The 12,278-nt window shown below is 45.1% G+C and overlaps 2 protein-coding genes across 4 annotated transcripts in view; one reads left to right on the top strand and one right to left on the bottom strand.

The window, feature by feature from the left end:
- Positions 1-879: 879 nt before the first annotated feature.
- On the bottom strand, positions 880-4,437 carry LOC119339286 (fluoride export protein 1-like). The gene is made up of 7 exons (XM_037611406.1): positions 4,269-4,437; positions 2,781-3,266; positions 2,572-2,649; positions 2,269-2,367; positions 1,984-2,176; positions 1,445-1,872; positions 880-1,364 (listed from the first exon to the last, which is right to left on the bottom strand). Exons 2-7 carry the CDS (start codon positions 3,222-3,224, stop codon positions 1,146-1,148), a joined length of 1,461 nt encoding a protein of 486 aa, XP_037467303.1. The 5' UTR covers positions 3,225-3,266; positions 4,269-4,437; the 3' UTR covers positions 880-1,145.
- A 3,542-nt stretch (positions 4,438-7,979) lies between these two features.
- Positions 7,980-12,278, top strand: part of LOC119339261 (SH2 domain-containing protein B-like) — a 6,830-nt gene continuing 2,531 nt past the window's right edge. For all 3 annotated transcript variants that reach the window (XM_037611391.1, XM_037611397.1, XM_037611387.1), the window contains exons 1-6: positions 7,980-8,244; positions 10,752-10,943; positions 11,181-11,381; positions 11,460-11,549; positions 11,795-11,872; positions 11,959-12,126. In XM_037611391.1, the coding sequence (XP_037467288.1) occupies positions 11,349-11,381; positions 11,460-11,549; positions 11,795-11,872; positions 11,959-12,126 (369 nt within the window). In that variant the 5' untranslated portion in view covers positions 7,980-8,244; positions 10,752-10,943; positions 11,181-11,348. The remainder of the gene's footprint in view (positions 8,245-10,751; positions 10,944-11,180; positions 11,382-11,459; positions 11,550-11,794; positions 11,873-11,958; positions 12,127-12,278) is intronic.

Raw genomic sequence — 12,278 nt, 5'->3', positions numbered from 1 at the left:
CTTGGGAAACTTTGGTTGGGAAATGCGCGATAAATGGCAACGCAGAGTTGATGAGTAAAGCAGAGGAGCAGCTAGCCGAACTAGACAGTCCAAAATAAATGAGTGCTTGCTCTTCAAAGTTTGTTTTGCGAGGTTATCTCCCTTGACTCCCATGTTGAAGAAGGCTCAGGCAGACAAATTACTTTGTGATAAGAACTTTGGCATGGTGAAAGCTGTTTGTTCTTTGCACAGGAGACATTCTTTTGTGAACAGAGACTGGATAAGTGCATCCCTGAACAAGTGTGATGTAGCAGTGGCATCATAAAGAATCGGTGGTGAAGGGACCTGCAGACATGGGCGTTCTGCTGGGCCTGGTGTAATTGAAGGAAGAGGGAACGGATATTCTTGAGCAAATAATGCTGCGGCTTGGCATACCAAGTAAAGAGTGAAAAAGCGATTTCACAAATATTGTCAAGCAAACATCGCTTTGTCATGTCACATGCCAATGGACACAGGACACACCGAAACAGGAAGCTCAGCATTACTATTTTTCTGCGCTACATTCACTTGAAAGTTTGTAGGTACAAATAATTCATCATCCATATTGTATCTGCATCTGTGTCCAGTTTTAGAAAATGATGTACAGATACCTTGCATTACAGCAAGGAAATATGATTTTGCTCAGGTTAGCATGTAGTTGTGTCCACAGGATTACATGGCAGATGAAACAAATAAACATAGGCTATTGCAAATTTAGCAATATATTTCTGATGCTGGTGCATAAATCATGTATGTTGTTTGTGTACAAATATGTGTGACAAAGCTAATCCATAAACATGGATGTTGTTTTTCTTTTGCTTCTACAGGTGATTCATTCATTTCATATGCGTACCTAAGATATAAACTGTAACATTTCATATACATACTCCATAAATATGGATGTTGTTGTTCACAGGATTACAATGGCAGATGTTGTGTACAAACATGTTTCTGCTGCAAAATGCCATCATGTTCAACAACGTACATGGTACATCAAATATCTTAAAGAAGCAGACAAAATTCCCTAGAAAAGCCTAACTATGTATGTTGAGAATTGCGCTATCTGCTTGGATGTTGCAACCAGCAAAATGATGCCAAAGCCTTCAAGTCTGTAATACTTCATGAAGCTATTGGTAATGATTGACCCATACTGGCACAGAGTATACCAGAGTTCCCAGCACGAAAGAGAGCACGAAGGTCGCTGCAGCATAGACAAAGGCCCTACCAATCTGTCCGCTGCTTCGCATAGCATAGATTTCAGCAGCAAAAGTAGACACTGTGCTCAAGCAGCCAAGGAAACCAAACTGTATGCCATTAAGAACAGTTGTCGAACGCTTTGTATTCACCTACAGAAAGACTAAACCAATCAGAGAGATAGCAACGCAATTTACATAAACCGTATAAACACATGCTTTAGCTATCATACCGCTTTGGCGGTCACAGCCAGTGATGCCATGATACCCGCAGCAAGAACATTGGCTACAAGTGTCCCAATGGGCAGCCATTTGAGGGATCTCTGTTTGCCGATTCCCTGGCCATTGAGCCTTGCCAAGTACCAGCGTAACCAAACGCCTGGAGGCGCAACCGAGCACCCCAACCATAGTACAGCGCCATCATCAAGATTGCGCACCTTTATTATGGCCAACACGATACTCAGAACCCACACAAAAGAAAGCAAAATCATCATAACTGCTATAAGCACAAAATGTTTAGTCCTAGTGTTGACTTTCAGGTGCTCCCAGTTACAGTTGCTTCCTATTGAACTATTTTCCTTGATGCATTTCAGGATCCAGCTTCGTAGGCGCTCACCTGTTTCGGCGCCCACCCTGATGGACTCATTGACGATGAACATTCCTGAGTAGGTTAGTGTTGTTAATCATCAAAAGAATGATTTCCCTTATGTCTTTACTTAGCGGTAACTAATTTTGGACTAATAGCACTTTATAGAAAATTATGATGAGGTACCTAATACTATGCCAGCTATGGCATATGCCCAATGGTCTTTGGAAGACATGCTAACCATCGCTTGATTCCACCCACTGAAGGTGGTAAGGCTTCCCATGTATCCGGTTGTGATTCCAACAATGAGATGTTCAGATATGTGCCGAATGTCAGTCTTAAAGATTATCCCAAACCAGGCCATCAGGAAGGATCCTAGCTGATGCACAAACATTTGGGCATTAACATGCGTCAGTACAGCCCAAATCCCTGGTGTTTTTTTTACTTGAGCAGGTACAGGATAGAACATACCATGTTTGATGGAAGATCAAGGTACAACGGGCTTTGGTTGGAGGTGAGTGCCAGGCAGCCTGGGCCGAACAGCTTTTGGAGCCCGTACCTTGTAAATACCTAATTTGGACATCAAAAACATAATTATGGTAATGGAAAGGGATGGTACCACGGTAAATGTTTTCTGAACGCATGCATGGGTTTAAAGTAAAAATGTCCCCTGAACTTTCATCAATCTTCCGCTACATTTATGTACACTAAGGAAGACCACTTAGTAATTAATACCTAATACAAACAACAGTAGACAACGATTTGGAGAGTTACCCCGAATGATCCAAAGGCGGCTAAATGGATCAGGTAAGAAGCATAATCTAGCCTCCGAGAAAGCATATATTGTTCAACCTGCAGGAAAGCATAGACATGTTCATTTTAGAATCTATAGCACAACGTACAGCCTTGCAATAGTGCTAGACAGCATAATCATTTGATTGATTATTGCAAGCAATCACTCAACTCAAAGTACAATTTTGTACCTTGCCTGATGAGCTCTCGCCCTTTGGCTCCAGAGAAGACTCAGGTGCTGGCAGACCTGTGCCATGTGAGCTGTAGCCATGGATTCGATTATCTCGGACAGGATGTTGATCCAATGTATTTGCCATATCTTCATCGGCCTCATCTTCCAAGGCTAGCACTCGGTCACCACTGTCAATGACCTGAGCCAAAGCCGAGCTATCAGCATCACCAAGCAACTGGTCTGCTGACTGAAGGGAATGCCTCATTGAGTTCAGGATCGAGTCGCCCATCTCGCGAGAGAGGCTGATGGATCCCCTTGAACTGGGCCTGCTACTTCTCCTACTTAGCAGTGAGCCTGACCTAGCAGCCGAAGGATGGCCAGCGGAATCCATGGATTCACTTCTTACATAGCCCAGCCGATTCCCCTCAAAAACATGGCTCCTAGTTGAAGAGTCCTCCATCATGCAAGCTCGCTTTTCCAGCTAGCTACAAGAGATGTAAGAGCACTGCCACAGAAAAAGAGAGTAGTTTTTCAAAATCAATCGCCACCAATCCATGCCTTATAAAATCAGGAAGCAATAGGAACCAGACAATGAGCAGGACAAAGAGATAGATTGGGGGTATATTTGTTGGGTGAAGCTGGACCAATCACATCAAAAACATATTAGTACCGCACAAGGTCATGGAAAATCTTTTTGAAAATTCACAAACTCCTTTCTCTAGCCAATCCCAACGAGTTCAAAACATATTAGTAGTGCCCAGCAAAGTTCAGAAAGTAAGAAGAAAAAACACTAGCTCAAAATTTTAACAAAAGGTGAAAATAACATAGCTGGTTATATACTGAAGGGCACATAAAGAACTCTGAAAAAAGATTCCTGGCACATACACATGGGGTACTGAACTAACTATACTGATCAGTGAAGTGATCATACGCAGGGATAGGGTATACCAGCTGAAAGCAAGATCAAGAGCCCAAGACAACAATAGCCAATCAGTGGGATCAAAATCCAAAAGAAGAGCCAAAGTGTGGAGCCACCACCAGAATTTAACAGAAGAGCTAACTAACCAGTGAAATAATTAAGTAGATGCAGACAGCGGTGACGGCACCATTTCAATCAGCACGGCGCTTAGCGAAACATGTGGCGTCTGCTAATTAGGCTGCTACTGGATAAACAAATGAATTTCCAGAAGAGAAGCTAGTGCAAAGGAGCTGGCCTTTTTGACATGGACACTAAACTAATTGTGAACCCAGTCTAATCCCCGGCGCCTTTAGCTGCCGAAGCGCACTCGCTTGGTCAAGGAAGGTGGGAGGGAGATCGGCGGGACCCCACGCCGCCCGCGTACCCGCCGTCGCCGGTCGTTTTTCGCCGTCTCAGAAAAGGGCGGGCGCATCCTTCTACTCGTATAATGGTCGCGAGCCATGCCTGTATCTTGCGGCTTCTTTGTTGATCGGATTTAACCATCTACAGGAGCAGGAGAGAGAAAGGTGGAGGAGAGGAGGAGAGAACCTGTTGGGGTTGAAGCTGACGGCGGAGGACGGCGGGTGGCTCGTACGGAGGGGGTGAGCGCGCGTGGCCGGCGGTGAGTCGAGGAGGTCGTCTCCGTGCATACTCCTCATTTTTATAGGTGGAAAACGGAATCACTGGAGAACAGAGCCTGTGGACGGACGGGAATGGGATGGGTATGAACGGACTGTGTGGTGATGGCAATGGACGGCTCCGATCGGATGGGATCTTCTCATGACTCACGATTCTGCTTCCTGCTGAAAGAGTGAAGACGGGTTTCAGAGCTTCTCCCACGTCGACATTTTCAAATGTTTACGGACATTTGCGCCATTTAAAGTTATTCCTCAAATATTTTTTATTTATATGGTCTTTTTCCTTTACTGAGTTAAATCAATCAGTAACATTTTAACGATATATTTAGTACCTACAACAAATACAACCAGAAGCAATTTCATTGTATGTTCAACAAGTTTTATAATTAGCATCCATCAAACAAGCAGAAGGACTGATTTTTCGAACCGAATGAATCATTTTTGCCTCCGCATAGTTTGCGAAGATGCTGCTACGCTATTGGTGTACAAACTTCGCCACATCGGGATCCAAGTCACCAGTCTTCACGTATAAGACCTTGGACTTGCATGCTTGCTTGACGGCAAGCTTTTTCTTCTCGAGGTCAACTTTTTCTTTTTTGCATCTCCATGAACGTGTTAAACATCTTCGCCTTTTCTTCTCCTTGGCCTTTGCCTCATCTTCTTCAACATGATGTCCTCTCACTTGTCTGTCATCTTGGTCGACATCCCTTCACGCTTCACCTTCATTCTCATGTTTCTTCTCACTCGACCTCGGCACACTGGTGGCCGGTACAAGCCCTCCCCCATTTCATCGCTTGTTTCACCAACTTCATCCCCTTTGGTGATGGCGGTCTTGACGTAATTGGGTATACCACTCCACTTGATTTGGCCATTCAACTTGCTCCAACAATGAAGCATCATGAATGGCTTCGCCCTCGTCTTTTACAATGTCGTCGCAAGGTCGGGCTAGCAAAGAAATACAATCACATGATCAACACATTGCAACATAGAGCAAAACAGTCACATGATCAACACATGCAACATAGCGAAGCAAAACTTGCCCGCTCATGGAGTCTCACGCCACTTGACCACCGATTTTGCATTTGTGGCTTTGTGCATATGCTCCACAAAACTTGTTGACACCCTCTTGAATGGTGAAGTAGAATCAACGCCCCCACCCCCTAAAACTATAGAAACCTAAGGGGTGTTGAAAGTGCATTATCTCCCAATTAACGTTTTGGTGTTGAAGGCTCAGAAGTTTTTTGATTTTATTTGAGTCGTAGCGAAGCCACGCTATAAAGAGGGGGAGGGTGTTGAGAGTGTTAGGGATCATATTTCATTCATATAAAAAATCTTCAGAAGTCTTGATCCAGTCAAAATCATGAATCAAATCCAAAATTGAATCTCTCGCTTGAATGTGAGGGCTTGTTGAGAAATAGTTGACCATGTCAAATCATGAACAAAATCCAAAAATTAAACACCTCAATTGAATGGGAGGGGTCCAAAATTAGGGTGCATAGTGAATTAGATGTTCCTGAGAAAAATAGGTGTTATGGGGATTGATATGTTCTTTTAGATGGTAAGAGGGTGTACATGACTGATGTGTTTACATGACGATTAATTTATGAAGTCATTGACCCATTCAAAATCGTGAATCAAATCCAAAATTGAATATCTCAACCGAATAAGAGAGCTCATGGTGAAAATAGTTGACTCCAGGCAAAATCATGAACCAAATCCAAAATTACACACCTCAATTGAGCAAGAGGGCTCCAAGACTAGGGAGCACAGTGAATTAGATAGATGATCCAGAGAAACTAGGTCTTATGAGAACTGATGTATTTTTAGTGGTGAGAGGGTTCACGGGGTTGATGTGTTTTGCAGGCTGGTTATTGCTGATTAATATGCTAAATCATTGACCCAGTTCAAATCATGAATCGCATCCACAATTGAATACCTCAACTAAAAGAGCGAGCTCGGTGAGAAATAGTTGACCTGGTCACGTGAACAAAATCAAAAATTGAACATCTCAAATTGAATGGAGGGCTCTAAAATTAGGGAGCATAATGAATTAGATTCCCGAATGAGAGGGCTCGCTAAGAAATAGTTGACCAAGTCAAAATCATGAACTAAATCCAAAACTGAACACCTCAAATGAATGGGAAGGGGTCCAAAATTGGGGAGCATATTTTACGCCCTTTGTCTCAAAATATAGGATGTATTAGTTTTTTCAAAAAAGTCAAATCTCTTGAAATTTGGCCAAATTTGTAGAGAATATATCAATATCCATAATCAAATCGGTATCATTAGGTTCATCATGAAATGAATTTTTATATTCTATTTAATTAGTATTATGGATGTCAATATTTTTGGCTCTGGACTTGGTCGAATTAAAAAACGGCCTTTTCCAAAAACTAATGCCCTTTATATCTTGGAAGTGAGAGAATATTTGGTTTGACGAATGGGGCAGATGATGGAGTGTGTTTTATTTTTATTTGTAATGCAGTGTTTTGGTGGGCCTTTCACGATGTGACTGTATTATCTGCTAATCAAGCCATATTTATGTGGGGAATTTTTCTGCACCGGTGTGCTAGTATATTGGTATTACAGTACCACATGTTGGTGTTTCTTTTTTATAGGTGGCGAGATGGTGCGCGGTTGACATTTATTTATAGGCTGGTTGCTGACGGTTGATTTGAAAAATCGCTGAGCCCGTTAAAATATGAACCTAATCTAAAAAATTTATAGCTCAATCGAACATGAGTAAATTAGAGAGCATATTAAATTAAAATAATTGAATGACAGAGCTCCTTGAGAAATTGTTGACTCAGTTAAAATTGGATGACCCAATTCCAAATTGAAGACCTCGATTGATTATGAGCCCTTGAAAATTAGGAAGCATAGTGTATGTAATATGATTCAAAGAAAAATAGATGTTGTGAAGACTGATATGTTCCTTTAGATGGTGAGAGGGCGCACAATACTGATGTGTTTTACATAGTAGTTGTTGCTGATTAATTTATGTGATCGTTGGCCTAGTCAAAATCATGATCAAATCCAAAACTAAATTCCTCAACTGAATGAGAGAGCTCGTTAAGAAATAGTTGATCTAGTTAAGATCATGAACCAAATTTAAAATTAAACATCTCAATTTAAATGGGTGGGCTTCAAAATTAGGAAGCATGGTGAATTAGATGATTTAGGGAAAAAAAAGATGCTATGAGAAATCATGTGTTTTTTTGTTGGTTCAGGGGACTGATATGTTTTTACAGGCTGGTTCCTGCCTATTAATCATTGATACAGTCAAAATCATGAACTAAATCTAATATTAAGTACCTCAAATGAAAGAAAGAAGTCGTTGAGAAATAGTTGACACGATAAAAATCATGAACCAAATCCAAATTAAAAATCTCAATTGAATGGATGGGAGGGTCAAAATCAAGAAGCACAGTGAATTAGATGATGATAAGACATCTCAATCCTATGTTTTCCCTTTTTTTTATTTAGAGCCTTGGAGATGAAAAAACGTGGAATCAACCGCTTGGCATCTGACGGCCAGGAGCAACCCCAGTTTACATATCCAACGGCTGCAGATAGCAGTATCCCACTCCCCCGGCCGTCACCGAACAAACCGTTATGACACACCATTTCGGAGCGGAAGCGGGACCAAGAAAACCCTTGCCTCCGCCGAACCACGGTGCGGCGGTCCCGGGATGGCGGCGCCGGCAGAACCCGGTGAAATCGAGGGCTACCTCGGCCTCCGCGACGTGCGGGTAGAGCTGGACCTGGGTAAGGCCCGAGGCGGGGGAGAAGGAGGCGCGGGCGCGGGCGCGGGCGGAGGATTCGCCGTCTGCTTCTGGCTCTACCTCTCCGGCTCCGCGAGGCCTTCCCCGGTTATCCTTCACCAGGTTCGACTAGATTCGAGTAATTTGGTCGTTCCCCTGTTTTAGGAGATCGTTAGGCCTTACGTTGCTGTAGGAATTTTGATTTTCTGACTTGTGAGTGCGCGCGAAGAGCGAATTCTATCTTTTGGGGGAGGGGAGTTTCTCGGTCTGCCGTAACGCGTGCTTATGGTTCTCCCGTGGTACATCCTGCAATTGGTAGGTGGTTGGTGCATTTACATTATAGGATTCATCAGTCGGTCCATGTGATGGGTTCACAGGCCCATCCTGTGGCACACTGAGCACTAGCAGTATGGCAAAATCTTGATTTTTTTTTTTTAGAAAAGGAGGATGACCCCCGGCCTCTGCATCTGGGAGATGCATACGGCCACTTTATTGATTATTCTCGAGGACCGTACAAAGTGTTACAACAATGTGTCTGAATCCATCATCTTGGCAACATATGCCGCTACTCCTATCCAAAATGATTAGGGGGTGCTAGCTGGGCCACTACCCAAACCACTCACCTAAGCCTAACATCAAAAGCCGGAAGCCGAAACTCATTCGGAAGCCCCAGCCGAGCCACATACCGGGTCTGGGGCACAATCCGGTCAGACGCACTCGTGTGTCGTCGCCGCCATCTTCCACAGGTCCGTCTTCAGATCATATTGAGGCTTCTACCTTGTCTGGCCACTCTGCCATCGACGTCACCATGACGCCAGACAGCTTCCTCCTCCTGCACGAGTCCATCTCCGCGCATCAGACGCTGAGTCTCCACAGCACCATGCCGCTGAGATCCGCCACCATCAATGTGAAAGATGAAGCACCGCTCCACCAAAGTCGCCGTCCTCTAGTCCCTCGAGCCGTGTGCACCTCCAAGAATGACGCCCCCAGGGGGGAAACGACACCAGAGAGCCGCCGTCATCCGATCTACTGATCTAGGGTTTCCCCCGGAGGTAGCAGAGAGTGGCCTTGAACTTCTCCACGACGATGCCTTCAGGAAGGGAACGATGCAGACAGCGTCGCCATCACCGGCCTAGGCAATAGCCAATAGCAGGTTTTCACCCAGATCTGATCGAAGACCTCCATCTCTCGTACACGGGTCGCCGTCCGAGAAAGCCGCCGACGAGCAGACGCCAGAGCAGTCCCGCCGCCGCTGCGCGCAGACCGGCCGACCACGTGGTTGCAGCCACGCCGCTGCAATCCACCTCTATGCAGAGCCCACGAGGACCTGCGCCGCCACCCCGCGACGCCCGCTACCGCCAGGGACCAAATCCGCGCGGATCTAGCCGGAGGCGTGCCGGCCCGCCACCGCCCGATCTGACCCGCCGCAGCAGCCGCCGCGCCGCGGCCGCCCACCAGGTCGCCGCCAAGGCAGGCCACCCCGACGGAGCGCCGCCGCGCCGCTAGCCCCCGCCATAGGCTAGCGCCCCCGCTCGGGAAGCCGTCCCGCGCCGGCCATGACCATGGGCGGAGGGGAAAGGAAGGCCCCGCCGCCGCCCCGGCCGGCCTGGCTTCGCCCGGCGGCGCCACCGGGCGGCGGCGAGGGAGGTGGGCAGAGGAGGGAGGAGAGAGGCGGCGGCCGGGATGGGTTCCCCTCGGGGCGCCCACGGGAGCGCCGCGAGAGGATGGGTTCCCCTCGATGGCAAAATCTTGATAGGACAGTTAAGAATGGGTGCTGCTATATACATCTCTTTTTAATCGAGAGACTAGCCAGGACTGGCCCTTGGCAGCATATATTTTACTAAAAGAAACAACCCTGAGCACCTCGCGGAGTCCAGGGCTCGAACATGGGCGGGCTGATTGCGCACTCGCACGCCTTGCCAACGGAGCGATACCCTGTTCTTATCACCATCTCTTTTTTAGCGCGGGAAAGTTCTTAGTGATTTATTTAGGATGGGTGTAAGAAGAATGTTTTTGTTTTGGCGATTAGACCTGAAATGCAATCCTAGGTTTCCATGTGTAGTCTGCCGAGAGCCCGAGACTTGTATTGAACTGATAGAAATTTTGATTTTGTGATTGCGCACGAGGAGCAAATTATATCTTAGGGAGGGGAGTTTATCGGTCTGCTGTTACGCGTGCTTATGGTTGTGCTGTGGATGCTGCAGCCTGCAATTGGTAGGTCGTTGGTGCATTTCAATTATACGGATTCATTGGTCGATCTGTGTGAGAGGTTGGCGCCCATTCTGTGGCACACTGAGCAGTATGCAAAATCTTCACTGGGCCATTAAAAATGGGTTCTACATCTCTTTTTAATTGTGACAAGCCAGGACTAGCCCTTGGCGGCACATTTTAATATTAGAAATAACCCTGAGCACCTCGGGGAGCCCGAGACTCGAACGTGGGCGGGCTGGTTGCGCACTTGCACGCCTTGCCAACGGAGCGACACTCTGTTCTCGTCACGCTCTTTTTTGGATGGGTGTAAGAAGAATGTTTTTTGTTCGGCAATAAGATCTGAACTGCAATTCTAGGTTTCCATGTGTACTTCTGCCAAGATTTGTATTGAACTGATGGGAATTCTCAATTTTTTGCAGATAACTGCAGGAGATGGCAATAAGTTGCCATTTCTTGCTTTAAGTGAAGGAAATAAGCTGCTTCTCTTCCCATTGCTGAGGTTGCACAAGCAAGCTCCTAGTTCCTCTAATTCCTCTCCATGGACTGATACGACCTATATATCGGCTGTAAATGAATGCCCTCTTGAGCACTGGATACACGTTGCATGCGAGGTATGCTGCAAGCATGAATGTCTGTAACATGCCTTTTGCGTTGCTCAATATCCTTGGATTGGTTGAGTCAGCAGAAGTGTCCATTTAATGTTTTTCCACACTTCCTATTTTTCTCCCTCATATACTTGTTTTTGACTTATGTGCAACACACTGACATGCTCCAAATGGCAATCTTCCTTTACGTTTACAACAATTGCTTTATTTAATCTGTTTTGTAAAACTATGCACCCATGTCAGGTTACTGAAAATGTTATGCGCCTTCACATTGATGGCGATCTAGTTGCCGAGGCTCATCTTTGTTCACTATCTAGCCAGCCAGACAATCAAGATGATGCATACTAAGTTTGCTTGCTTGGAAACAATGGCAAGGTCGATGGCTATGTGTACAATATCCAAGTGCTATCTATGATAGGAACCATACAGGAGCAGTACGCAGAGGTGATGCAGCTTAGCTAATAGTAAGGCATTATTTTTTCTTCTTCTGTAAAGGTGAAAACTTACAATTGTTTTTTGCAGAATCCACCGTCTAAGCTATCTATTGACTACTCATGCTGCGACGGAATTGAGGAGGGCGATGATGGCATTTGGTGCATTGTCGGTGGGAAGGTAGACCAAATTATGTCTCCTGACACAAACTATTTATCCTATCTTTATTTCATCTATTTTACGCACAGCAAGAAATGTTTCTGCATTTCTATTATGTTTAACCTGTAAAAATGTGAAAGATAACCTGAGAGCTGCAGTGAGTTGCAGAAGATAATGCCGAGCTATGTTTATTCTATGTACAAAACACATAATAATCCTAAATAACCCCTGACTGTTGTTGTAATGGTCGAAATTGGTTTCTGTAGGCTTCTTGTCGGAGGAACTTCATGTTGGAAGTAGTACTAACAAACGCTTTTGGTGAACATATGAACAAGGATACACAGGTTTTTTGATTTATCTTCTTTTTTGGTACATTTAGCAAGTGTGCTACTTGTTTGTTTGCTTACTTAAGAAATGAATCGTCTTCTAGATTGTTGCTTCACTCGTCTATGCTGACAATGGAGCATTAGTCGAGAAATCAAGGGATGATGCAGAACCTCCCCTACTGATTGCTTGCGAAGGACTTGAATACCCAGCTGAAAGCAGGCCTCTTCGAATTCTTCGTGGGCGTGCACTATTTAAGCTCAAGATATCTCAGGTGGGTTTCTCCATATGCTGAATTCCTACAAAAATTGATTGCTTTAGTTTTGTTATTGCTCTGTAGCAGCAACATAGTGGTATGAGGCCGTATCTATAATACAGCAGCCATTGTGATCCTGAAGCAGACTGCTACGCAATGCTCCATCTTAG

This window comes from Triticum dicoccoides, chromosome 1B, assembly GCF_002162155.2.
Source record: "Triticum dicoccoides isolate Atlit2015 ecotype Zavitan chromosome 1B, WEW_v2.0, whole genome shotgun sequence".
Taxonomy (NCBI): domain Eukaryota; kingdom Viridiplantae; phylum Streptophyta; class Magnoliopsida; order Poales; family Poaceae; genus Triticum; species Triticum dicoccoides.
This window is presented reverse-complemented; position numbering and strand designations above follow the sequence as displayed.